This window comes from Oryx dammah, unplaced genomic scaffold (assembly GCF_014754425.2).
Source record: "Oryx dammah isolate SB20612 unplaced genomic scaffold, SCBI_Odam_1.1 HiC_scaffold_2, whole genome shotgun sequence".
Classification (NCBI taxonomy): Eukaryota; Metazoa; Chordata; class Mammalia; order Artiodactyla; family Bovidae; genus Oryx; species Oryx dammah.
Genome location: NW_024070186.1, coordinates 174498622 through 174525584, shown reverse-complemented (window position 1 = coordinate 174525584; position 26963 = coordinate 174498622). Strand labels below are relative to the sequence as shown.

The 26963-nt window shown below is 50.3% G+C and overlaps 1 protein-coding gene across 2 annotated transcripts; it reads left to right on the top strand.

Moving 5' to 3' along the window:
* The first annotated feature begins 75 nt into the window (after positions 1 to 75).
* Positions 76 to 23026, top strand: GPRC5B (G protein-coupled receptor class C group 5 member B). Of its 2 annotated transcripts, none has more exons than XM_040257489.1 (4): positions 76 to 193; positions 9805 to 10818; positions 18399 to 18511; positions 19810 to 23026. In XM_040257489.1, exons 2-4 carry the CDS (start codon positions 9813 to 9815, stop codon positions 19852 to 19854), a joined length of 1164 nt encoding a protein of 387 aa, XP_040113423.1. In that variant the 5' UTR covers positions 76 to 193; positions 9805 to 9812; the 3' UTR covers positions 19855 to 23026. The 2 variants fall into 2 exon arrangements, with proteins under 2 accessions (XP_040113423.1, XP_040113432.1); XM_040257498.1 differs by lacking the exon at positions 76 to 193 and adding an exon at positions 646 to 664 and having other exon boundaries at positions 19810 to 20892.
* The last annotated feature ends 3937 nt before the right edge of the window (positions 23027 to 26963 follow it).

Below are 26963 nucleotides of genomic sequence, written 5' to 3'. Positions count from 1 at the left end.
GGGCCGCGGCGGCTGCAGCAGCGCGGGCCGGGCCAGGGGGCGCCTCGCGCGGCTGCGGCTAGCGAGTACGATGCAGTGAGGCCGGACGGGCGGGCGGGCGGGATCGCTGGGCTGGGGCCACGGCGGCGCTGCAGAGATGTGACTCGGGCCGAGGGCCAGCGGGAGCGTCGGCGCTGCGGGGCCGCGGGGGTCGGTGAGTGCCAGCCGCGCCGGCAGGGTGGAGGGCGCTGCGGCGACCCCAGAAACTTTTCCCCGGGTGGACTTGGGAGCGTTGGGATGTGGTCTGCTTCTTGGGCTTTTCTGAGTTCCCCCTCTTCCCCAAGGGGTTAGTCTGCTGGGGGAGTTGGGGTTTCCGGGCTGGAGGACCACAGTTTGGCGGGAGAGCGAAGCCCGCAGACCGCGGGGCAGGGGGCGGAGAAGGTTGGGACCTTAATGAGGGCGGGGGCGGTGTTCCCGGACCAGACGGAGATCAAAGTCTCAGAGGAGGGTCTGGAGGCGATCGCAGATCAGGCAAAGGGCTGCTGGAACTGTAAGAGACTTCAGGCGTGCCCGAGTGACTCGTGTGACGGCAGCCGCGGGCAGGTCTGGGGGCTGCGTGGCAGGCGCGGGGCCTGACCACAGACAGGGCAGGCGGAGCCGGGGGCACAAGGGGAGAGCTTTGGAGGTGAGCTGCGGCACCTGCCGTAGGGACTGGGGGTCGCGGCTACGCACTGCCGGACAAGGAAGGGACACTGAGGGCGAAAAGAGGCAGAGCTGGGCCCTGGAGCTGGGGTACAAGTGAGGGGCGGCTGCATACAATGGCGGGAGGGTTAGCGTTTCTGTTCCTGCCAGGCTAGAGGCGATGATCAGCCCTGTGCTGCGTCCCCACCCTTTGGGGGACACAGGCTTCCAGTCCCAAGCATCCCGGGACCCCTACCGCCCGCACCCGCCTCGGCCGGAGGGCTGGTTAACTGGCCGGGGAGTGGGTACCGTTGCCACCGAGGACGGGTCCAGCGCAGCCCTTGGCTTCATTCCCCGGCTATGTCACTCCCAGGCCTAGCCAATCGCCCTCCCACCCCCCAACGCAACTTGTCCCCAGTTCGCTAAGGGGGCGGCTCCTTGGAGCGCGGACAAAGGCCCCTGGAGTGTGGCGGGCAGCGGCGTCCCCGCCTGGGGCCCCGGGCCACGCGCCACATTGGCTGCCCAACTGCGCCAGTATGGGGGGTGGGGGGGACCTGAACTTAGCCCAGGAGGAACTAGGGGTCCTCGCAAAGAGGCGAGAAGTGGGGGAGGGGCTTGGCACAAAAGCTTTGAAACTTCTGCCGAGGAACCTTGATTCATAAGTTTCCCCAGGGATGGAGGCTTTCTGGAGGACTCAAGACGTTGAGTTAAACTGTATGCAAATAGGATGTAAATAGAATGCAAATCGGTATCTGTGGGTTGGGAGCCCTCCACCCGGCCAGTTTTGTATCTGGACTGTGGAGTGAACTGTTTCCTATCTGTTCCTGCTCTGTCTGAAAAGGGGTCAACTGAGTTGGGGAGGGAAAAATGGAAGTGGGAAGGAGTCGCCATTTAGCGCACAGGCAGTGAGACAAGCAGTCTTGTTAGAGAGAGAAGCTTAAAATCTTGATCGGTTAATGTATTATTTGAGTAAATGTGCCAGCTACACAACTGGCAGATAAGCCCCTGCTCTCAGAGCACTGGGGAGTTGGGCGAACACTAAATAAGTAAATAAATAGTAAGTGGATAGAACTTCCAATTGGGATAAGTGCTGCCAGGAAAATAAAGCAGGGTGATGTAAAATAAAGTGATGAGAGTTCTGCGCAGTGACATTTTAGTGGAGCTTTGCAAGATAGGGCCACCCCCCCCACCCCCGCCACAGGCAGATGTTGGGGGGAAGACTGAACCAGGCAGAGGGCACTGCAAGTGCAAAGGCTGGGAGGTGGGAATGAGCTTAGAGAAACTGAACAAAGGCCATTGTGGCTGGAGCTCGTAGGCAGATGTTGAGAGTGGGGGTCAGAAAGGGGATGGCAGGACCAGCCAAACCGCGATTTGGGGGGCCATGGAAAGGAGCTTAGGTTTTATACCCCTAAATGAATCCTTGGAGGGAGGGTTTGGAGTAGAAAGCCACAAGATCTGATTTTTAAAAGCTCCCCTGACCTCAACAAGGAGAGGAAAAGCAGCTCCCCTTTCATTCTGCCTCTGGGGATGGCGAGGCGCCGGGAGCCTCCGAAGTGGACCCGTGGGGACTGCTTTGAATGAGCCTACGCCAGGGATGGGTCAGGTTTTAAAACCCACGTCTCACTTTTAGGCAGTTTCTGTCTACCCTAAGCAGCCCCCACCCAGAGCCCACGGCTGCATATACACTTCCAGGGAAGAGCTTCCTGGGGGTTCTGAGTTAGTCACATTTTCTTCTCTGAATTACAGCCTGAGAGGAACCATCCACCCTGGAATGGGCAGCCGAGGATGCAATTTGCATTTAAATGATTGCTTTTATTTACAGGATTGGAGCTGCTTTGCATATTCATGGATCACGGAGCCTGTGTTCTGACAACCCTGTTTACTAACGTGTGAGGGTTATTAAATTCAAGGGCCCCCAGATAGTCTGGTGGTCTGGATGGTGCTGGGAACTAAAGATTATGAGATGGTATAACTTGGAAAAGAGATCAAAGGGTAAGATTGCAGGTCTGGGAAAGAGTTTTAATTAATGTCAGGAAACCTTGTAACAGTTTAATCCTTCGGGAGCAGGAAATGCACCAGCCGCTCTAAAGGGAGAGGGCAAGGACAGAGTGTGGTGTTGGGGTGCGTGGGGAGACAGGCTCCGCAGCCTCATCCTGGCCGTCTGCTGAATGTGGGGGAGTCCAACTGGGATGCAGCAGCCTTGAGGTCAGGAGCCCGGAGCAGTGGGTTCTAGTCCCAGCTCATCCGTCACTTCCAGGAAGTCTCTGGCCAAGTCGCATTACCACTTCCTATTCCCAACAGGACACTGAGAATTGTCTTTGTTTTTGTAACAAGTCAGGACCCAGAGCTCCCTGTCTGCCAGGCACCAGGCTGCGTACTTTCTAAGTCGGCTTTGAGAAAGCGGCACTATTACTATCATTGTTTTACGAAGAGACTGAAGGTCAGAGAGGTTAAGTAATGCCCTGTGTCACTCGGTTCTGTCTGACTTCCTCCAGCTGAGGTCTTCCACTCTTGAGGACACAGATGGGAGTGTAAATTCTGTGCTAGGTATTCATTAGTACTTTAGACATGCCCAGGGCTAGGAAAGGCCCTCCAGACCTGCTTAGTTTTTCTTTCCCATCTATGCTCCAGCGCCTCCTCCCCACTTCTTTAGAGAAGGTGGGTTAAAGGTGCCTCTGCTGGCAGTAGCCAAGGGGAAGCAGGTCAGAATGGCATGTTCCAGAGCAGTTTTGTACATCTTGTATCTCCTGTCATCTGGGTGGGTGGGAAGGTGAGGATGCTGGTTCCCAGGAGAATGGCTGGTGTCTGGTTTCTGGGTGTCTACCTCTGACTCCGCAGCAGGGGCACCTGGTTTTAGGGCATGCAGACTGGCCTCTGGTCCTCCAGCGCCTGGGTCCCCTCTGGAAAACCACCTGTGCAGTCAGGCCACCATTTAGAACACCTGCTGTGGGAATCAGGAGAGTTTGGGAGTTTTCAAGGTAGACCACATGAGTTTGAGTAGGCTCCGGGACTTGGTGATGGACAGGGAAGCCTGGCGTGCTACAGCACGGGGTCGCAAAGAGTCGGACACGACTGAGTGACTGAACTGAACTGAGCTGAAGATAGACCACCCCAAAGGCTTCTCCCCGTCACACCCCCTCAGGGACTTCTTTTCTCGGTGTGTGATGGTGGAGGCTGGAAATCAGTGGTGGACCAACACTTGGGTGAGCCTATTTCAGCCCCATCTCCATGGCAACTGCCCCTCCTGGAAAAGGAAAGTCAGAAAAGTTCATAACCTCAGGGCATTTGCCAGTCTGTTATTTATTTAAGACCCTTTATAAGTGCTTCAGTTCAGTTCAGTTCATTTCAGTCACTCAGTTGTGTTCGACTCTTTGTGACCCCATGAACCGCAGCATGCCAGGCTATGGTCCTAAACCCTACTTATTATTTTAATCCTCACAAGAACCCTGCAAGTTGGGTGTTATCACTCCCATTTTGCAGATGAAGAAACTGGGGCAAGTAAGATTAAGTCTGCTGTCCCAGGTCACAAGGTTCTAGCAAATGCCAGGGGCAGAATCGGAAACCCAAAGTTCATGCTGCTTGGTGAGGATCAAGGCTGGGAGAACCAGCCTTGCTTGTGGCCTGCAGGCAGGCAGCAGCACTGTCCTCGCACAAGGAATCTTGCCTGCATTCTTTCCAGCCTCTGCAGGCCCCAGCTTGTGAGAAATGGAGCGTGCTGCTCCACCACCTGCCGGCAGCTTCTGGCCCCTCTGAGGGGAGAGAGAGCGTGTGTGCGCATGCGTGTGCGACGCAGTGTATTTAAGAGCATCTGAATGAGTCACATTTCTGGGAGCCTGGCCGGCAGCAAAGTAATTAGTATGTGAGCCGAGTCTTGCACATTCGTCACTTTATTCATTACTCCTTTTGAGGAGCTGCATGCCTACATCCCACGGGTTTGTTGCCATATATTCATCCCGCCCCAGTCAGCCTTGCCCTGGGGCTGACTCCAAACCTCTAATCAGGTTTTGTGCAGTTTGGGGATCCTGGAGAGCTCCCTACTTGGCAGGGGGAGGCCTCAGGTGGCTGATGGAGCTGGGGTTTACCTGACAGTGGGTGCAATGGAGCCTGAGTGGGGTCTGGCACAGTGGTAGGAAGGCAGAAGGTGCAAGGCCATAGTTCTGGCTCCCCAGCTGCATGTCTGTGCTTCTCAAACCTCAGTGCACGCAAGCATCTGAGCACACCTGGAGCTTATCGGAGGGCTGTGGAAACACAGGTGGCCAGGCCCACTCTGGAGGGTCTGCATTTCTTACAAGCTCCCATGCAATGCTGCTGCCATTGCCAGTCCGAGGATCAAACTTTGACTTAAGCCTCAGTCCCCTCCTCTGTAAGATGACCGCGAGAGCATCTTCCTGCCCTGTGACGTGAGGGTTGGAGACCGTATTTAATCAGTTCATTCATTCAGCAGCTGGGCTGTGAGTACTGCCCGTGTGCCAGGTGCTGGGGAATCAATGCAGAACAAAACAGACAGCAGCCTGGGTGTGGGGGAGACAGACCAAAAGAGTAATAAAATAAAACAGTTGAAAATTGTGGTACCTGCTACAAAAAGATCAGGAGTATTGGTATAGAGCATCAAAGGGGCAAAAGGAACCTAATTTAGATAGACTGGCTAGCAAAGGGCTCAGCCAGTGACATTTCCAGAGCCCTGGTTTGTCTGAAGAGCCCAGTAACAATAGTACGTTTATCTCCTGATTCCACGACTTTCTAGCTGTATAGCTTGTCCTAGCGTGGACAAGCCAACTGGCCTCTTTGTTTTATTTCCTGTAAAATGCAGATAGTGATACCACTTGCCTCATGGTGTCATTGTCCAGATGATGAGGTGTTAATATATGTGAAGTGCATAGCAGAGGGCCTAGAGCATAGTAAGCACGGTGAGAGTTAACAGTCATTATTATGTTCACTATGGCAGTAATAGAGAACTCCACAGGGCAGTTCTGAATCCCCCAGAAAGCCCAGATGAGCTGGACTCTGCTTCATTATGTGAGGTGGTATAGCCCTCCTTCCGATCATCCCAGACAGAGTTCTGTAGAACAATGATTGTCACCTCATGGGCATCCCTCGCAGTGATAATGACCTACTTGGGACAACTGAACCCTTCCAAAGACCCTGGTGCCTAGATGTTGATTAGCAAGGACTTCCTGGAAGAACAAGACCACATCATGTGGGATACATCATAGAACATCTTTGTTAACAGGTTATATAAACCCATCTCAAAATAGCTTAGTCCAAAAAAAGAAAAGTTAATTGACTGCTGGAGGTGCAAAGACCAGGGTATCTGGCTTCAGGCATAACTGAATCCAGCCTTGCAAGTGTACTGGGACTCCTGTCCATCACGTGACAATTTCCTGTGGGCCAGCTTTCCTCTCAGGCAGGTTCTTTCCCTGTGATGGTAAATATACCCTCTCCAGCTCCAGGTTTATATCCTTTTAGCTTGTTGTTGTTCATTCGCTCAGCTGTGTCCGACTCTTTGCGACCCCGTGGACTACAGCATGCCAGGCCTCCCTTTCCTTCACTGTCTCCTGGAGTTCACTGAAGTTCATGTCCCATTTTGTCAGTGATGCCATCCAACCATTTCATCCTCTGCTGCCTGCTTCTCCTTTTGCCTTCCTTTCAGCTTATTAACCCCAGTAACAGGAGAAAACCTCTTTCCAGTTAATTCTAGCAAAAATCCTAAGAGTGATTCTCATGGGTCTGGTTGAGGCCAAGTGCCTGTCCCTGAGCCAATCAGTGCGGCCAAAGGGTGGGATAAATGCTTCAATTGGCCAGGCTGGGTCTGGGGCTCACAGCTGAAGGGGCCTCTCCAGAGGAAAATCAGGAGCTCTTTTCAGAACTGGAGGAAGGAGAGGTTTCCACCCTCAGGAATGAAAACAGAAAGCAAGAGTGTATCTATTTTCCCATGTCAGAAAGGAGTGGGAGCTAGAGACGGGGACCACAGCCAAAAGAACCCACACAATTTCAGAAGCTTGGTTGCCATCTTTATATTTTCTTCACCTCGGTTTCCTGTTGTTGTTGGAATGTCAGTCAGGAAGAGAGACGAGCCGGCAGAACTGAGGGATGAACCGGCAGAACCAAGTTCCAACTTGTAGGCAGGTCTGAAGAGAGGAGATTCCTCCAAGAGAGTGAGTGGAGGCAGCTAAAGAAAGTCTAGTTCTTGCAAGGAAAGGACCTGCGGTGCATAAGGTTGAGAGACCTGGCTGGTTCCCTGGCTGCTTCTTCAAGTCTGTTCTCAAGCATATAAACCAGGCTTTCTCATCCTCAGCCCTGCTGACATGTGGGGCCAGATCACTCTTAGTGTTGAGGGCCATCTCAGGCATGTTGTTCAGTCACTCAGTCGTGTCCAACTCTTTGTGACCACATGGACTGCAGCACACCAGGCTTCCCTACCCTTCACCATCTCCCGGAGTTTGCTCAAACTCATGTCCATTGAGTCGATGATGCTACCCAACCATCTCATTCTCTGTCATCCCCTTCTCCTCCTGCCTTCAGTCTTTCCCAACATCAGGGTCTTTTCCGATGAGTCAGCTCTTCGCATCAGGTGGCCAAAGTATTGGAGCTTCAGCTTCAGAATCAGTCCTTCCAATGAATATTCAGGGTTGATTCCCTTTAGAATTGACTGGTTTGATCTCCTTGCAGTCCAAAGGACTCTAAAGAGTCTTCCCAGCACAGGCTGCTTAGCGGCTACCCTAGACTCTACCTGTTAGAGGCCAGTTGCACTTCCCTCCCCAGCTGTGACAAGCAGAACTGTCCCTAGATATGTCCCAGTGTTCCCTGGGATCACAATCACTCTGGTTGAGAACCACTGGCCTGGAGGTGTGTGGGGAGAGTTGGGGAGAGGGCTGTGGTCAAGACTCCAGAAGCACCTTCCTCCCTGTCTCCCCCCAGCCGTCCTGGGGACAGTTGGCCACTGTGTGAACTAGAAAGTCTGCATGGGGTGTGTTCTGTTGTCACTTGCTGAGAAGTCTCTTAATCACATTTGCCATTGATGAGAAGTCTAGACGAAATTCACTATACTGTGTCAGGGGCCAATGGCATTTTGTTCCAGCGTATCCAGTTCTTAAATTTTTTTTTTTTTTCTGGGCTTGTTGGCTCTTAAATTTTAATTCCGAGTGTGCTCTTTTGATAAGCAGCTCTGACTAGGACAGCATGTTTTTCCAAAGTTGGTACATTGGGATATGGCAATGGGGATGCAACATGAGTTCCATCAACAGGTATTCCAGTGTGTTGAGCTTTCTTTTGGGTCAATTTCAAGACCTTGGTGAGTCAGTTAAGTAAGTAACTTACAGGGGGTATGTAGACAAAGCTTAAATAGCTGAGGTGGCACTCTCGTGACTGACATGGCACAAAGAGTGATGGGACCAGGGGCCTGATTACCAATGTCTAAGTGCTTGTTTCAGGACCATGTCTTGTCAGATACCCTCTGTTCCTGCCTCTCTCATCTCTGGGCAAAGGAAGGATCACCCCGTAGCACCAGGCTCCTTCTCATTCTGTGGTATCAATAATTTATCCCAGTCGATGGCCTTGCGGCCAAGGCAGGATCAGAGCTGCTCACTATATCCCATCAAGAAGCTGAGAGAGAGAAGTGGTCGATACCACATTTACTTAAGAAAGCCCCAGGGATGTGCTGAACTGCCTGGGAGGTGGCTGGTTACAGCCTCACTGTGGGCGGAGCTAAGTCTGGCCCAAGATGCCCAGAAACACAGCACAGCAGAGCTGGGCAAGCAGGGCTTTCCCAAGGCCAGGCTCCCTCCAAAAGCAAGGACCTGGTGGCAGTGGGTAGAGGAGAGCCCTATTGAGAAGTCTCATTCCCGCAGTATTTAAGAAGCATCTACTCTGTGCTAGTTCTTCACCAGTGGTGCTCATTCTGTGATTTCCCGCCCCGCAGGGAATGTTGGCAGTGTCTAAGAATTTGAGCGGTTGTCACTGCTAGGGGAGAGGGTGTGCTTCAGGCACCTAGTTGGTGGAGGCCAGGGGTGCTGCTCCACCTCCTGCAATGCACAGGACAGACCCCCAAACAAGGGAGGCTCAGACCCAAAGTGTCCGTTATCCCGGGGCTGAGAAACCCTGGTTTGCTCTGATGAACAAGACAGTGTCCCTGTCCTCCTGCAGCTGGTGGTGAAGAACGACAGGAAGGGAGGAAAGGAAGAAGGGACCGGAGAAACAAAGTAAACAGGCAAAAGGATAACAGATGCGATTAGACCTAAGAAATAGATGAGACTCGCTGTGGAGGGGGGGGGTGTGACCTTGGCCAAGGTCTGAGTGGATGACATGAGAGCTGAGACCAGTGTGCGGAGGAGCAGTTTTCCATGAAAGCGGGGGTGGGAGGGGTCTAAGCAGAGGAAGCAGGAGGCGAAGAGGAAACTCGGGTTAATAAGCCGGTCTCTGGCTGCTGGGTACAGTCCTTGGGGGCGTCCGGCAGACATCTCCAGGAGAGGGGGTGCTCTGGGAGCAAGAGGATGGATTCTCAGGAGATCTTTGTGAGAAGGGTAGGATGGGTGAGGGGAGGGGGAAAAGGCAGAACCCAGGAAGACAGTTGACACTGTGTTTGATATGCTGGGAAGCTTCTAAGAGAGGGTGCTTCTAGGAGCTGAGTGTGTGACCTTGGGCAAGTGTCCCAGCCTCCTCAAGACTGTTGTCACCTGTGTGAGGACTGGCTGTGTCGGGTCCCTGGCCGAGGCTGAGTCATCGGTGAGTGCCAGCTGTTAGCACTGAGGGACCGAAACCACAGTGCATGTCCTTCTCCCAGCAACCACTCAGCCCATGAGCATCTCTTTGAGTCTCATTTTACTCCCTTATTTTTAAAGAGGTCAGACACGGCCTCACATTCAACGAAGATGACAGGGTATTCAGAGAAAGGGGGTCTCCCTCCCACCCTCTCCTCCAGCCACTAGCGCTGACGATTCATGGTTGTTCACTGAGCCCAGCCAAGGGGGCAGATGGGGACTGAAATCCTCACCCACTCCTGGTGCCAGGCTGTGCTGCCTGGAGAAAGGGGCTGGTGGTGGGTTTGAAGGGACGTAGGGTCTCCTTAAAGAAGTCAGGAGAGTGGAAGTCTCACCATGAATTGGTCTTCTCCCCCCAACTCTTTTGGAACCTTCGCGGTGGCATCAGAGAGAAAGATGAGAACCCACCAGGCGCTCGCCTTCCTCCTGCTCTTCGTGATTGCCTCCGGGGCCTCTGAGAACGCCAGCACGTCCCGGGGCTGCGGGCTGGACCTTCTCCCTCAGTACGTGTCCCTGTGCGACCTGGACACCATCTGGGGCATCGTGGTGGAGGCGGTGGCCGGGGCGGGCGCCCTGATCACACTGCTCCTGATGCTCATCCTGCTGGTGCGGCTGCCGTTCATCAAGGACAAGGAGAAAAAGGACCCTGTCGGCCTCCACTTCCTCTTCCTCCTGGGGACCCTAGGTCTCTTTGGGCTGACCTTCGCCTTTATCATCCGGGAGGACGAGACCATCTGCTCGGTCCGCCGGTTCCTCTGGGGCGTCCTCTTCGCGCTCTGCTTCTCCTGCCTGCTGAGCCAGGCATGGCGAGTGAGGAGGCTGGTGCGCCATGGCAAGAGCCCCTCAGGCTGGCAGCTGGTGGGCATGGCCCTGTGCCTGATGCTGGTGCAGGTCATCATCGCCATCGAGTGGCTGGTGCTGACCGTGCTTCGAGACGCGAAGCCGGCATGTGCCTACGAGCCCATGGACTTCGCCATGGCCCTCATCTACGACATGGTACTGCTTGTGGCCACCCTGGGGCTGGCCTTTTGCTCGCTCTGTGGAAAGTTCAAGAAGTGGAAGCAGAATGGAGTCTGCATCTTGGTCACGGCCTTCCTCTCTGTGCTCATCTGGGTGGCTTGGATGACCATGTACCTCTTCGGCAACGCCGAGCTACGACAGGGAGATGCCTGGGGCGACCCCACCTTGGCCATCACGCTGGTGGCCAGTGGATGGGTCTTCGTCATCTTCCATGCCATCCCGGAGATCCACTGCACCATTCTGCCAGCCCCGCAGGAAAACACGCCCAACTACTTCGACACGTCACAGCCAAGGATGCGGGAGACGGCGTTTGAGGAGGACGTGCAGCTGCCACGGACCTACATGGAGAACAAAGCCTTCTCAATGGATGAGCACAATGCAGGTAAAGGGGGTACTGTCCCACTGGGTTAGGCTGGTCCTCCCAAAAGAGCTCCTTTTCCCCCACTGAGGATCACGGGCCCTGGGGGTAGTCCTGGCAAATCAGAGCCTGCAAACATTGACCCTGTGCTGAAACTGGCCCCTAGAGGTTCAGCATTATCGATTTATTTACTGTGCATGCCTGCATGTGTGTTCAATCATACCTGACTCTTTGCAACCTCATGGACTGTAGCCCTCCAGGTTCCTCTGTCCATGTGATTCTCCACGCAAGAATACTGGAGTGGGTTGCTATTTCCTTCTCCAGGGCATCTTCCTGAGCCAGGGATCAAACCCGCATCTCCTGTGTCTCGCACATTGGCAGGCAGATTCTTTACCACTGAGCCATCTGGGAAGAGACTTAATTAGCACTTTCAACTAATGTAATGTAAAAAGTCAGGTTCCTGGCCTTTTTTGAAAAGTTGGATCTGGCAATGCTGGTGCCATTCCCAACTGGCACTGGTTGTCTGCAGCTGGCTGGAAGGCCCTGTCTCCTACCCTCCCAGGTGGTGGTGGCCTTTTAGGTGGGCATCCATTTTCTCTTCACTGCACTTCCCTTGGGCTTCCCTGGTGGCTCAGCTGGTAAAGAATCTGTCTGCAATGCAGGAGACCTGGGTTCAATCCCTGAGTTGGGAAGATTCCCCTGGAGTAGAGCACGGCTACCCACTCCAGTATTCTGGCCTGGAGAATTCCATGGACTGTATAGTACATGGGGTTGCAAAGAGTCAGCCATGACTAAGCTACTTTCACTTCCCATGGCTCCCTGTCCCAGCCACTATAGCATATCAGCATCAGCTCCCTGCTTCCTGGATGTTTGAGTTTGCAGCCCGTGTGCTAGCTGGATGCAGGGGATGGCGAGAGGCAATGCTCGCGTTCTCTCCTCTAGCTCTGTCTCCAGGAGTGGATGAATTTGGGCCCTGGGGTCAGGGTCTGGGTTGGGATTCTGCCCCTTCCCAGATGTAGGCTTTGTGTACCCCATAAAGCTGCTGTGAGTCCTGATGTACCGAGGGACCCCCACGGCACCTGGCTTGTTGAATGTGTTATCTTGGTTGGGTTCCCCTGAAAGCAGAGCCTGAGACTTGTTGCAGGTAGTTTACTTAGGAGGTCGCCCCTGCCCGGGAGAATGAGACCGGGAAGGCAGAAACGCCAGAACAAGAGTGTCGAGAGCTGGTTACCACCATGGGCAGCTGGGGCTCATTCCTGCCAGGGACATGTGTAGAACGAGCCTCAGAATTGATCCTTGGAGGACAGGAGGCTGCAGCATCTGTCCATCAACTCCTATCTCCCGCTGCCATGAGTGTCTGCCAGGGCTCCCATAAATGGGCTAATCAAGTTCTATTAGCTCCACCAACAGAAAAGCAGAGATTCAGCAGGCACTTCAGGCGGAGGTGGGATCCCCAGGTGAGCCAAGAAGTAGCAGCCCTGGCCCCAGCTACCCCTGCGGGAGATGCTGGAGAAGTGTCTCTTACAGTTGTTGCTTAAAGCAAGTCGGCTGGGTTCCCAGTACTTGAGATTAATTAAAAGTGCCTTTTCTCAGTTACCTAAAGATTTATCAGGAGCTGTAATAATCATAGTAGCAGTAGCAGCTGCAGTAGTAATAATTACCTAGTATAATTGTCATTTTTTGAACACTAGCTACATGCCAGACCCTACTCCTTAACCTGCATTATCTCATTAGTCCATCCCTCCAGCTGACGAGTTAGTGTCTGTTATCCCCATCCCACAGAGGAATAAGTAGAGGCTGTAAGAGATTCAGTCTTGCCCAGTGACATAGGAGGTGGCCCCTTCCGAATGGTTGAGTCCCCTTTTCTGTGACGCTCACCCAGGTGCCTGGGCGGTGGTCTGGTCATACTGCAGAGTCAGCCTTTTCGGGTTCAGCACAGCCGCCCACCCCCACAGGCAGGGGGAAACACATCAAGCCCCCAGGTCCTCCAAGGCCCCCCGCAGCCCTCTGCCCACCAGGAGGTGCCCCGCTGCCTCTGCACCTTGCTCCTGCTCAGACCCCCGGGAGAATGACAGACCTGCCCCCTGCTCATTCCCCCTCCCCACCATGGGTAGAATCACAGTCCTGGGGTGGCCTTTATCAGAGCGGTCTCCTTCATACTGGAAGCCCCAGACCAGCAAGCCTGTGTTTGTCAAGAGATTTGACAAGGATGAGCCACAGCTCTGGTGGGGCTGACTCCCCTGGTTGCCAGGAGATGGGGGTCATTACAGGGAGCCCAAAGGGTCCCTCAGGGCATATGATAAGCAGAGGCCAGGCACCTGACCAGTTCTTGGGGTCCTGGTGGAGCCACCTCTTCCCTGGCCTCTCCTGGAATATGATCCTCTTTATCTGACACTCACAAACTCCCCTTGGACCTTAAAGGTAACAGGAACTCCTGAAATGGTTATAGAGCTTTATACATTCACTGGGCAATTAGTCTATTGCTTTGTCAAATTCTCAAGGCCATTTGTGATCCCTAGAAGGTTAAGAATCAGTGTTGTTGAACCTGATGGTCTAGTTTACCTGCAGTGCAAGGAGGTATTGGGTGCTAGAACTACCTACAAGTATTAGGGGTGTCAGAAGTTAAAGATGGCTAACCTTTACTGGGTGCTTACGATGGACAGGTTCCATTCTGAGCATTTTGGTGACTAATCTCATTTAATTCCTGCAATAACCCAGTGAGGTCCATTTTGCAGACAGGAAACTGAGGCATGGAGAGGCTGAACAATTCGCCTAAGAGGCAAAGCCAGGGTTTGAACCCAGGCAGCCTGGCTCCAAGCCCACTCTGCCACAGAACTTCTCTTCTTAAAGCCCTTCAGCATCCCTCATCTCACAGGTGTGTCAGAGCAACTCTGTGCCTTGAGAAGACAGGGATTATCAGTCCCATTTTACAGTACAGAAAACGGAGTCTAGGAGTGTCCGGCAACTTGTTCAGGCTCACAGTGGAGCAGGGAAAAGGAAGGTTGGTTTTCTGGATGCCCTGCATCCTTTCTGCGAAAATGCAGTCAGTATGTCATATCCTTGTAAGATCCAGAGATCAAAGCGATTTGCGACCCATGTCAGAACCAGCAGTGCCTGGACTGGCACAGGGGGTGATGGGGCTTCAGAGGTGCCCACACACCCATCTGTTTCATACTCTGGGTTCCAGAGCCAAGGACATTGTCCCTCATTCCCCTCTTTCTTTTCCAAAGCAAAAATAACTTTTTTATTCCTTTCTGATGACAGAAGATCAACAATAATCAGGAGTTCAGCAAGTGAAAATAATAAAAATCGCTCAAAATCCCATTGCCCAAAGGCAGCTACTGCTAACTGTTTGCTCCCGTCTTGCCAGACACAGTACCTCCACCCCGCACACACATACACACACACAAACCAGTCCAGCAGAGCAGCTCTTAACCTGTCTGCACATTAGAGTCTCTTGGGCAGCTTTAAACAAATTACCAGCGCCTGCCCCCTCAATCTGATTGAGTAAGTCTGTTTGGGCTCAAGTATTTTAGGCCCTCCAAGTGCTTCTAGGATGTAACCAGGTTGAAAGCACTCGTTGTCTAAGAGGCTGTCTGCAATGCGCTTGCTTAAATCAACAGTGTATCGTGGAGGAAGGCCTTTCCAGGTCAACAACTGCAGAGCTGTCCTTTTCACGAGACAGAGCTTTCCAGGAGGCACCATAATTTGTTTTCCTGATCTTGGTGGTGGTTTAGTTGCTAAGTCATGTCCGACTCTTGCAATCGCACGGACTGTAGCCTGTCAGGCTCCTCTGTCTCTGGGATTCTCCAGGCAAGCATACTGGAGTGGGTTGCCATTTCCTCCTCCAGGGGATCTTCCTGACCCAGCAATTGAACCCGGGTCTCCTGCATTGCAGGCAGATGATTTACCAACTGAGCTATTTATGATCTTAGCTGGTGAATATTCTGCTTGTTTCTGGCTTTCCATACAAGTTATGCTACAATAACCATACTTATCCATTCATCTTTGTGTCCTGGATCAGTTACCTTGCAAAAAAATTCCTAGACGTGCATCAGAATCTCACCTTTCAATCCTGATATATACTGCCAGAGCCCCCCTCCCCACAGAAAGGTAGACTGATTTAGTCTTCCCTGATGAATTGTATGAGAGCCCCCATCCCCACTTCTTCACCAACCTTGGATATTGTCAGACTTTTTTAATAGCCCTGTCTTGCATTCTCCCAAATGTGTATCTACCAAAATTCATGTGGGCACCAGGCAAAGTCAATTCCCTCGGAAGGCTCACAGAGAGAGAATAAATAGTCATCCTGGCTAGGATTGCCTTTGTTCGAGAAATCCTACTTTGCTGGCTGGGGAATGCCTGGGCACCCTTCCTAGCCATGGTGAGAACAGCTGCTGTCATCTTTGGTCTGACCTCAGCCAGCTGTATTTTAGGGAACCGGGCCCTACACGGGGCCTTACCCGGGAGCTACAGCTGGCGCTATTTCTCCTGCATTTTAACCAGCCAGTCCTTTGGGCTCTTTACCCTTGAAAGTCCAGCCCTGAGGTCAAGAGACGGGAGGAATATGCCCCAGGCTGACCTGCAGCTCAGCCTCTGCTGCCTGTTTCCTTCCCCCAGTGGGACCCTGGATATGGAGGACTTCACCAGCCTGCTGTTTCTTAATACTTATCAACAAGGCATGAGGTATGTGACAGAAGATGAAAATACACAAGGATATAGCACTTCAGATCACAGTTTGGAAAGCGCTAACAAGGCGCATTAAATGTTCACCTTCCAAGAGCAGGAAGGAAAAGTGTTCTTTCCTCCATGAGGGGATTTGGGCTTTCTGATCTCATTAGGCCAAGGGCGATTTAAACTCTGCCCCTTCGCTGCCCAATGGAAGGCCTCGTGTCAGCTTTGGGGGCAGGACCCAAACTTGCCTCACTTGTGGAGAGGGCTGGCATTTAGCCTATGCTCTTAGATTCCTCTAGGGACTCCTTGTGGGTGAGCCCTGCTTGCCTTTCAGAGGGCTCATCTCTGGGTCAGAGTGGGCTGTCAGTTGGGGTTCTTGAAGATGCAAGTTAATTTTTAAAAAAATCTCATCTCAGCAATTTAAGTAAACAAAACAACAAAACTGGTGCACTGGGGATCAGGCTTCAGAAATGGATAGATCCAGGAGACTTAAGTGATGCCAAGATCCGGTCTCTCTCCATCTCTTGGCTCTGTTAGAATCACACCAGCTCTGAACTCATGCAGAGTCCCACTAGAGAAAAGGAATGTTTCCCAGGATGCTTGAGTATAAAATCCCAGCGTTAGCTCTGACTAGACCTGATTGGCCGGGCTTAAATCCCATGACCACCTCAAGGCCCGGGGAGGAGGCAGTTGTAACCAGTACTCAGGGACCCAGAATGTGGGAGGGATGTTTACCAGAGGAGACCCAGTCCAAATAACCACTACACAGAGGGATCGCAGGGCCAGGGCACCCCACAGACACCTATCCGGCTGAGACTTTGTTTCTTTGAAGAGAATGTGAGAGCCACATTCCGCACTGCAGCTGGCCAGCCTCTGCTTTATGAGGAAAGCTGCGCTGTTCCATTCTCCCTCTTTTCGAGGAGGTCTTGGCTAGGAATTGGGACTAGTGAGAGTCCAGGGACTCTATGTGCCCTGGATCCTGTCCCCTCTTCTCAGCTCCCCAGGAAGGGCACCTCCTTGTCAGTGTGTGCGTGGGAGCTATTGAAGGCTTGGAGATGCTAAAGCAAAGAGGTTTTCACAAGTCTTTTAGAACATGCGTTCCCCACTCTGCCTTTTGTTTTTTGGTTCAGTCTGGGCCGATCTACCCCCAAATGTCACTTAAATTCAAATTGCTCCTAAGTAAATAAGTGCAGTTGTTAAAAACATCGTATTTGGACCCAAAATAGTGTGATGGTCAAGGAAACCAATTCTCTCTGCTGCTGCTGCTGCTAAGTCGCTTCAGTCATGTCCGACTCTGTGCGACCCCATAGACGGCAGCCCACCAGGCTCCCCCGGCCCTGGGATTCTCCAGGCAAGAACACCACTTGGATCCAAATGCTGGTTCTTACCAGCTGTGTGACCTCGGGCAAGTTACCTAATCACTCTGTGCCCCATGTAAAATGGAAATAATAAAAGAACCTACTATGCTATGAAAATTAAATGAGATAATACATATAAAGTATTTTTATAACCAGCCCTGGCTCTTGGTTGGCACTCTGTGAAGATTAACTGTACTATCAAGGTGATTTTGGTCCGTTCCCCAAGTAATTTAATTTGTAAAAATCCCAAGTCCTCTTACTACTTTTTAGTCAGAAAAAAAAAAAAAAAAAAAAAGACTCTCTTCAGGGAGGACTTTAATTGAGGTTTTTCTCAGCAAAGTAAGATAAGTGCCTTCAGTGAGAAGGAAGATAATGAAGGCGACAGCTCACAATTGAGACAGACTTTTGTTCTGATTTTTTTATAGTGCTTCTTCTTTCTCTGTTATCTTTTAATAGACTATTTTTTAGAGCAGTTTTAGGTACGGAGAAATTGTGCAGGAAGTACATGGAGTTCCCACCTGCCCCATCCCCCTTGTTTTCCCTGTTATTAACAACTTGCATTGGTGTTAACATTTGTTGCAATGGATGGATCAATATTGATACATTATTATTAACTCAAGTCCATAATTTGCTTTCTAGAGGTCACTATGTACAGTTCCGTGGGCTTAGACAAATCCATGATGTCATGTCTCCACTGTTACGGTATCACCCAGAGTAGTTCCGATGCCCTAAAAATGCCCTGTGCTCCCCCCAAACCCCTGCCAATCACTAATCTTCTCACTGCCTCTATAGGTTATACTTTTGCAGAATAGTATAGTTGGAATCATATAACGTGAGATTTTATAGCCCACTGCTTTCACTTAATAATACACATTCATGGTTCATCCAAGTCTTTTTGTGTCATTTGATTTTTCTTCACCAAAAGAGGAAATTTAGATGTATAAAAATACATTGCAAATAAGAAACATCATTTACTTTTCAGAGGTAAAATGAACAGACCTATTTTGCTGCCTTTGCTTCAGATCTCCCTTTTTTCCTGTCTAGAAATGACCCCACCCATACACCTGGGGGCCCTCCATCCTCTCCCGCATCACTTTCCCAGGAAGATGTCCGAGCTCTCCCATGTACCTGTGGTCCAGCATCTCAGGCTTGCCCACCTCTGTGTGTATCCAGAAACCGTGTTGCACAGTATGGTGTTGAGCCTGTCATGGATGGCACTCAGCCGTGAGCAGGTCTTTTGTCAGAAGAGACCCTGTGAGAGGTGCAGGTGCTGTCTTTGTCACCCATGGCCCTCTGGGGGTGTGGGGAGAGGCTCCACCCCGGGTCCCCTCGAGAGCTGCCTGCGCCCTGGATTCTGCAGACTCCCCAACCCCACTGAGATGGGTCAGGCTCCAAGAGAACCCAAGAACAAAGCGCCTTTGTGACTTTGTTTTGAATCTGGCTTGTGACAAAGGGGAGGAGCAGGGAGGGGGCGTGTGCCTGGAGCATGGTGTTGATGCAGGGGAAGAAAACAAAACTCAAAACTGTGTCTTTTTGTGTGTGTGTGTGTGGTGTCGCCTTTCCCTCCCTCAGCTCTCCGAACTGCAGGATTTCGCAACGGCAGCTTGGGAAACAGACCCAGCGCTCCGTTCAGAAGCAATGTGTATCAGCCAACTGAGATGGCCGTTGTGCTCAACGGGGGGACTGTAAGTATCAAGAGGTGATGTTCTGGCAGGAAGCCTTGGAGTGGTCAGTGTTGGGGGGCAGCTTCGACAGGGACACACCACTCTGTCGAGGCTGCTCATGGGGCTGCAAAGAGAGCAGCTCACATCAACACCCCTTGCAGCTAGGATGCATGCAGTGTTCATTTCTCTTTCCTCTCCACCCACTTTCTCCATGCATGAGACATTTCCCTGTAGTTAGCTGACCATCTGTAGATCATTTGAACGAGTTCCTGTTTCTTGCAGCTCTTGCACCCAGTGAATTCTCTATTTTTCATCATACACGAGGTGCCCCTTCCCATGCTTTCCTTGGGAAGTGACTTTTAGGAAAAGCCCAGAGTTACAAAACCCTGGCAGATTTTGCTGGCATCCAACCTAGTTGAGCCTCCTGCCCCATGCCCCAGCTGGGTACCAGGTTCCCCCCAACCCCCAATACTTAAAAGATTTCTTAAGAAATTGAGGTGATTATCATTTCTCTCCCACAAACACAAAAACACATACTATCTGATGCCAAACAGACCTTCAGCAGAATTGTCATCATTTACATTTTGCCTCTGTGGAATTACATCATTTTGTTTCTCTAGCGATCCAAAATTGTACTCTCATTCCCACATTTAATTTTCAAACATAGCTACATGCTTCTTTTACAAACAACACATGAACCAGTTTACACGTGTAAATTACATTTCCATTCTTTATATCATGTGCCAATTCCATAACTCAACCTGAACCTTTTTATTTTCAATGTGAGTCAGAGATGATCTTTGATCTCTAGAGGAAACTTGGGTTTTCCTGGCCTTTGACTGGTATGAGAGGCATCATTTGCACTGGTATGCCAGGGGCTCAAAGCAATAGGCTCACGGGTTGCAGTCATGAAGAGCACCAGCCATCCATGGGCCTGTTTATTGTTGGGTACCAAGAAAATCCTGAGTTCCAAGCATTTGACCTGTGGGTTTTAATAAATTTAGTTAGAAATCAGCCCCACCAGTCATTCTTAAACCCTCTGTGTCCAGTCAAGGCCAATGTGCATAAAAACACCCTGGACTTAGAAAGTGATGTGGGTTCTGGGTATTTGTTCGGGTGCACGATTATAGAAAAGGGTAAGACAGCCTTCCCAAGAGCAGAATGTTGTAGGTAACACACAGTGGTTGCTGCTTTTCTTGGGAATTATCCAGCCCCTTAGGAAAAGGCAAGCTAACTTAGCTTTGGTACATTGTTAACAAATGGGTTTCTAACATTGACTTTGCAAAGCTGAGTTCTTAGTGTGTTATTCCTATTTCCAGATCCCAACAGCTCCGCCAAGTTACACTGGAAGACACCTCTGGTGAAAGACTTTAAGTTCCAGAGAATAAGAGTCTCTCTTACCAATTTTATTCCCTGGTCGTGTCTTTCTTGAGGGAGAAATCAGTAACAGTAGCTGAACAAGGCCGCCTCGAAGCCAGGAGATTTGGAAATCCTAGACAAGGGGATTTCGTGTAAATGTGAACACTGCTGAACTGAAAAGCTAACACCAACTGCCCTCCCCGCCCCTGCCACACACACACACACACACACACACACACGTAATACCAAACCAACCTCAAACCCCGCAAACTAAAGCAAAGCTAATTGCAAATAGGATTAGGCTCACTCGAAAATGTGGCTGGGAAGACTGTTTCATCCTCTGGGGTAAGAGCAGAACCGCGTTCACAGCCAGCAGGCCAGGCCAGTGTTGGTTGAGCACGGAGAGCCCCACACCATCGCCCCTCCCCAGCAAGTGCTGGACCCCAGGTGGCCTCTTGGAGATGGTCATTTCACTGAGGAAGGAGAATAGGGGCTTTCTCACTGGCCTGCCTGTGGGTTTTCAATTTTCAGGGGAGTCAGGAGCAGTGAAGGAGATGGTGGGTGTAATTCCGAGGCCCAGCCCATCTGTATCTAGGGAAGAGCTTTATGAGCAGTGGTGGAGGAAGCCTGGCATGTGCCAAAGAAGAGAAAGCAGTCTGGGAGTTGAAGGGACCGTCACACTTAGAAAGTAGCACCCAGGCTTTGCTCCTTCTCTGGGCCTCTTGCTCTGGCATCACTGCCAGGAAGCAAGCCTGCCTGCCTCCAAGGGGCAGTTTCCGACTGGAGCAGCCGTCTCTCCCCTGATTACCTCTCCCTCTTCCCACCTCATGAGTGTTCCTCCAGCCCTTCCCCGCCTCTCCTGCCATGTCCATTTCAAAGGCTCACGTGGCGCCCGCAGCTCAAAGCCCCGTGGCTTGGCCAAGGGGGCAGATGCTGGGGTGGATTTTCCACGATGCTGTCACGTGGCAGGGGTACCCTGGGGTGGAGAGGCAATGCCTACTGCCTAGCAAGCAGTGAGTTCTTGGGTCTTCTCTGCGGATGTAGTGAAAGGTCCAGCGTCGGGTGGAGCACATAAGGATTTCTTGCTGCTTTGGGAGGGCGTGGGGAACATTTTTGTCTCAGTTTTCTGCAAGTTCCATGAAAATGGTTCTCTTCCAAGCCCATTGTTTCTGTCATGGTTTCCATCTGTCCTAAGCAAGTCATTCCTTTCTTTGGCATTTCAGACATCTCGGCCATTAAAAGCCCCATGTTCTCTGCACTGTTTGGCCAGCATAATCGCAGGCAATGAGTCAAAGCAAAGAGTTTTAACCTGACGGCATGGAATGTATAAATGAGGGTGGGTCTTTTTCCATATACTCTAGTCACTGTATTGCTTTTTTTTGTTTTCTATAAAACAACCCATAAGCCTTTAACCTTTACAGAAAATGAAAAAGGTTAGTGTTTGGGGGGAAACTGACCTTTTCAAAAGCCAATATGTCTGAGCTGAGTATGTTTTAATAAACCTGATTTTTCTTGAGGCCCTAGTCTGCTGTGTCCCATCCTCGCCCCGCCCCCGTCCCCATCCTTGCAAAGCACCCGGGTAGGAAGGCCAATCTGGCCCCGATGTGGCCCTCCTCCAAGGTAGCCCATTCCCACATGTTGCCAGCACGGGGAAAAGGGGACATACCCGACCGGGGGAAGCAGGGAAGCACCCGCTGAAGCACCCACCCACCCGGAGCACGTGCTTGCTTCTAGAGAGAGTCAGATCCGAGATCTCTGTGCCAGGAACACCCCCGGGCGGGGGTGGGGGAGGACTGCCACGGGGAGTATTGGGGTAGGGGGGAGAAGCTAAAACCTGGACTGGGGTTGGGAGTGCGGGAGGATGCATGTGGACCTAGAATTCTGAAAATCACAGAAATCTCCGAACACCTCGGTCCAGTCCGGTGAAAAGCGGCCACGATACATGTTCTCGTGCCAGGAAACAGTGGCTCACCCCCGCTCCCTGGAGTCCTTCGGAGCTCTCTGATCCCATCAGGGGCTCAGACTGCAAGAGCCCGCCACCACTTGGAGAGCGGAGAACTGACACGATCACGTTCTAAGTTCTTGGTGGTCTAAGCGTGCACGGTGAACACAGCAGAGATGGCTCCAGGCCGAAAGCAATGTTTCACCACCGCAAAAATAGAACTGGCTTTGAGCCCCAGGAAACCTCACTTAATGAGACCTTTTTCTTTTCAAGTTTCTGATAGTTTTTTGCGCTTCTGGGTTTTATTTTATTTTGGCTTTAAGGTCAAGAGGGGGCTGAGTGCTCTCCCAGTGGAGGTGGGTGGGAGGCAGGGAGTGAGGGGGAGGGCAGTAAACTGTTCTCTTTCTAAGGACGTCACCTGAAGGGTACAAGAGACATCTTTGCCAGGAGACTGTGCCAGCCCCCGCCCCCACTGAGTGAAGTTTAAATACAAAATTAAATGGCACCGCTGTTTCAGATCTGTTGTAAACAAGACGTTGGGGAGAATGACCGGGAAGGAGAACTTCTGTGATCAAAACACCTCATTGTAAGCACAACTCTTTCCAGATCCAGTTATCGAAATCACCTTGGGACTATAACAGCCACTCTTTCTCCCCTTTAATAGGAAATGGTTATTCTGTGCTGGATTCCTCCCCTGGAGATGGGAGCAGGGAGGGAAGGAGAGAATGACAGACTGGGAAGTTCTGTGTGTCTCAAGGGTTGCAGATCTGGTTGTTGCAAGCTGGGGATCCATTGTTTTAGCACAGTTTCTGTCAGGGTCCAGGAAACATGGGCAAAGTGGGTGTGGTCTTCCTGGTTAGGCAAGGCCGAGTTGAACCCTAAACTGAAAGGGAGCATTGTGGCTTTTATAATCCAATGATGCAATGATTATACCAGCTTACAGGAGTTCTCAGCAGGTGCTTTTTATTAATTGATAAAGAGCTAAGGCTCATTTTTGATAGATAATATATATTTATTAAATGTATTAATGTGTGTTTTATAATGTACCTTTATCCTCCCCTGGCTGACTGTTGCATACTTAAAAAAACATCGTTAAATTTCAAGACAATCAACATGTATCATAAATGACTGTATATAATAAATATTACAGACTTAAAAGGTTGTAAAGCATGGGCAGATAGGTTTTATTTTCAAAATGCTGTTCTTAACACAAAAAATAAAGGCTTTACTATTTACTTAAGACGTGTGGTAGCTTGTCAAAACAACCCCATACAACTGTTTGGCTTTCAGATCTGCCTGGAGGCTAAGTCTGTGGCATTTTGAATGGGAAAATCCATTCAAAAATGGGTAACAGCAAACTGTGGAACAATTGAAGATAATAAGTGAGTTTACCCATGAAATGAGGAACTTTCTATAATGTTTTGGGGCGTAGACAACAAAACTTATTTATCTGTTATAGTTGCCTGTGTTTAAGCATCTCATCTTGCTAGGTTTGCAGTCAAAGTTCAGGGTCAACCTCCTTGTGGAAGGATCACAGGCAATGATGTCTTTTTTTTTTTTAAGCATGCTCAGCGGATAAACTTAAACCCACTGCAGAGGTTTGGGACTTTGTTTTAAACATGGATCTTTGCAAAGGCGACCAAAAGTGGGAAGCTGGTAACTAGAACATTTCAACATCCCTTGGAACTAGAGTTCATTGTACATTTTAGCAGTGGGTGATGTAGAAGTATATTGCTGAAGAAATAGATGAAAGAATAAAATCGGGGGTGGGGGGGATAATGCAGAAAGTTAAAACTACTACTTTTTTATGATAAACTATTTGCACTACAATATGTTTGCAACAAAAAGATCCTTATCCGAATGTACCAGATCTAGTCCTTCAAGAAAACACAATAGAGGAAACATAGCTAGAACATTGTCCTCCAGTTGGGTAATTGGAGCTTAGAGTGGGAGAGACGCCGACAGCTGTTAAGGTTGTGGAGTCTTAGCTGCAGCCTCTTCCTCATCCTCCATTTTGCATTTCACTGCAAAGAAATGAAAGAGAATGTCAGGGCTGATTTATCAACACACACCTAGACAGAAGCGGCATCTGGACACCGCAAACTTTGATACACGGAAGTCGGTTGCTTTGAATCCCACTGAGCGCTTGCAATGGTTCTGATCCCACAGATCCACCGGGGAAGGACACAGGGCCATTGTCCTCCACTGGCAGCACCTGAAGTTTCAAAGGAACTGCACAAAATGTTCACAGCTGTTCTGAGCTCAGTTCAGAAGAAGGTCAAAAGTGTGCTTTGCAGGTCAGGGGCACTGAGGGAAGTTTCACTAAAGATGACGACAGATTTGAAGCTCTCGATTCAACTGAATCTATCACCACTCACCCTGCTCCCCCCCACCACCACCCAAAATCAAAAACTCAGGACACGGGGGTCAATGCACGGCCAGAAGAGAACCTTTTCTTCTCTTTCATGGACCGGACGAGAATGTGATCCGGGTGATTTCCTGAGTTGGCCAAATAGGAAAGTTAAGTGAACACACAACAGGGCACTGTCTGTAAGGGAAATCGTCCCGATAGATAAAAACCTCTCCCCCAAGATGTACGGAAATCCTCTCCTGGCAGGTGGGGGATCCATTTGGAAAGACCCTCTCTTTTTAATAAATCTTTGCTTCTAGTGTCCAAGTGCTTGCCCCCGATGTTAATGCCTAAAGGGTTATTCAGAGCAAGGCCACAGGCTCTGGTCATTTGTGGAGAGCAGTGTTCAAGTTGGAAAGGGTATTTGGGGGTTGGTACCATGTAGAGCAAAGATTTCAATCAAGCCTGACCTCCCAGTGATTGAGGTCACAGGCTGGCCGTGGACCCCATCATATGCAGTGCAGTGGGCTAGACAGGCTAGCCCAGCAGTCTTCAGACTGGGGCTACACGAAGACTTCCCAAGAGTTCTTGGTCATGTTTTATTCAAAGACAATCAATTTCCAAATCTTGGCTTCCTTGAGTGGACCTACAATGTTAGTTTCCCCATCCTGGCATTGCCCAGGCTGTCAGAAATCCCCAGGGGCCAAACAGGGATGCAGTTTGAAATGCTGGTGTCCCCCAGAGTCTTCTTCGCTTTCTATATTTAATAACTATCAAATTTTAGAATGTGTTTAATTGGCTTTGTGAACTACTATTAGTTGTATTAATAACTGAAACCAGAAAAATATTTTTAATACTGGGAACCTATAGGCATGGGAAAATTATCCTGAGGGCCCATAACATAAACTAGGATATGAAATGCTTAGCAACAGACTGAGGTGGCAGAGTTTTGATCTGTAGCATTTGCCAGTTTCCATGGCTGATTTCAAGCTACCAGCCTGATAACAAAATACTGAGGTAGAAGGGGGATCACACAGCCGGATGGAGCAGCTCGACACGTGGCAGCCCGGATCCCCACAAAATATGCAGGGAAACCCCCAGTGTACAGTGGTTTTCCACATGTGGTTGGGGGACCAGCAATGTTTGCAGCACCGGAAACCTACAAGAAATGCACGTCCCAGCCCCTACCCCAGGCAAGTGGAGCCCAGCCATGTGCGTTCTTATCAAGTCCCCAGGTGATTCTGTTGGACACTGGATAAAGCTGAGACCCACTGACTACTGGTTCTCTATCCTGGCTGCATTTAAGAATTACCTGGGTAGCTTCTGAAGCCTGTTGGTACCTCGGTCTCTCCCCAGACATTCTGATGTAATTGGTCTGGAGCCCAGGCATCAGTATTTATTCAAAGTTCTTGTATATTGCTAAGATTCAGGCAGGGTCAAGAAACCCAAACCAGGATTTCTTTAAGGAAACCTGACTACAAAGACCCTCAGAGCAGGTCACAGGAGCCTCAGTGTCTCAATATATAAGCCATATGAATGACATTCTCTCTGGCCTACAAGTAGCAGACAGACACTCAAGGCTACTGGTAGCATGGGAGGAAGGAGGAATTGGCTGACGGGTGGAGTTCCCAGCCCTTGGGTTTTCTTCAATTCCTCAACCCTGCTGGAAAAATCGACCTGCATGTCTTTCCTTTGTCCCAGGATTTCAACCAGTCCTGTCACTCCTTGAGATGCTCGCCCCCAGCTCCACGTTTTGACCTTGCCTGGGTAAAGCTCTTCTCTCTTTCAGATCATTATACGAAAATCTTGAGGGAGAAGAGTCAAAAGGGATGCCAGGGCCACTCCTTCCAAGTTGGAGTGTCAAGACACTAACTGGAGTTGATGGGATCACCTGGAACTCTGAACACTCCTGGTGCCCAGCCTCACGCTGGCCAATCAAGTCAGGTTCTCTGGAGGTAGGGACAGTCCATTGGTGCAAACACCCTGGAAAACTGACATTTTAAAGTGAAACAAGTGTGTGCATTCCCCACGATGCCGTGATTCCACTTCTTTATCCAGCCCCTGGAGAAGCCCTTGCTCACGTGTACTGGCACACATGAATGAAGATGTTCATGACAGCAGAAAAAACTGGAAAGAGCCCAGAAGTCCATCACCAGCTGACTGCATCAATAAATGCTGATTTCCTGGAACGGTGAATATACAGCAGTGAGCCCACATGAACCACAGCTAGTCATGTCAGCTTGTGTTAGCTTACAGTGTTGAAGGGAAAGGTGCAAGGCACAGAATAACACACAGTGTGATCCTACTTTTAACACATCTAGATGTTAAGGGATACCTATAAAGGTGAGAAGAACTCTAAAGAAAAGCAAGATCATGATCATCACTAAGGTTAGGGTGAGTGGTTTCACGGGGGAGAGGAGCCTTAAAAGGGGCCACAGAGTTCCCCTCCCTTAACTGGGATGATGGTTACATGAGTATTTGCTTTATAAGTTATATGTGTTTTATGTAGCTGTTATTATATATATGCCTCCCCCTTCAAATAAAAGGTAAGAAGATGGCAGTGTATTACTTGAAATTACAAAGTCAACTAGTAAAGGAATGGAAAGGGGCAATTTAAGTCTTTGGGGAGGGCGTGAATGGGGTGGAAGCAAGCTGATTCTCATGTGTCACAGCAGGAAATCAGGAGACAGTGTCTAAACGCCTCCTGACCCGAACACCCTTAACCACCCAGAGAGACAGCCGAGAGCTCAAAGTGACTGCCAGAGAAGACGGTGACAGCGCTGATGCTCATTCAGCCTCCTGCTTTATCCTATATACCTGTA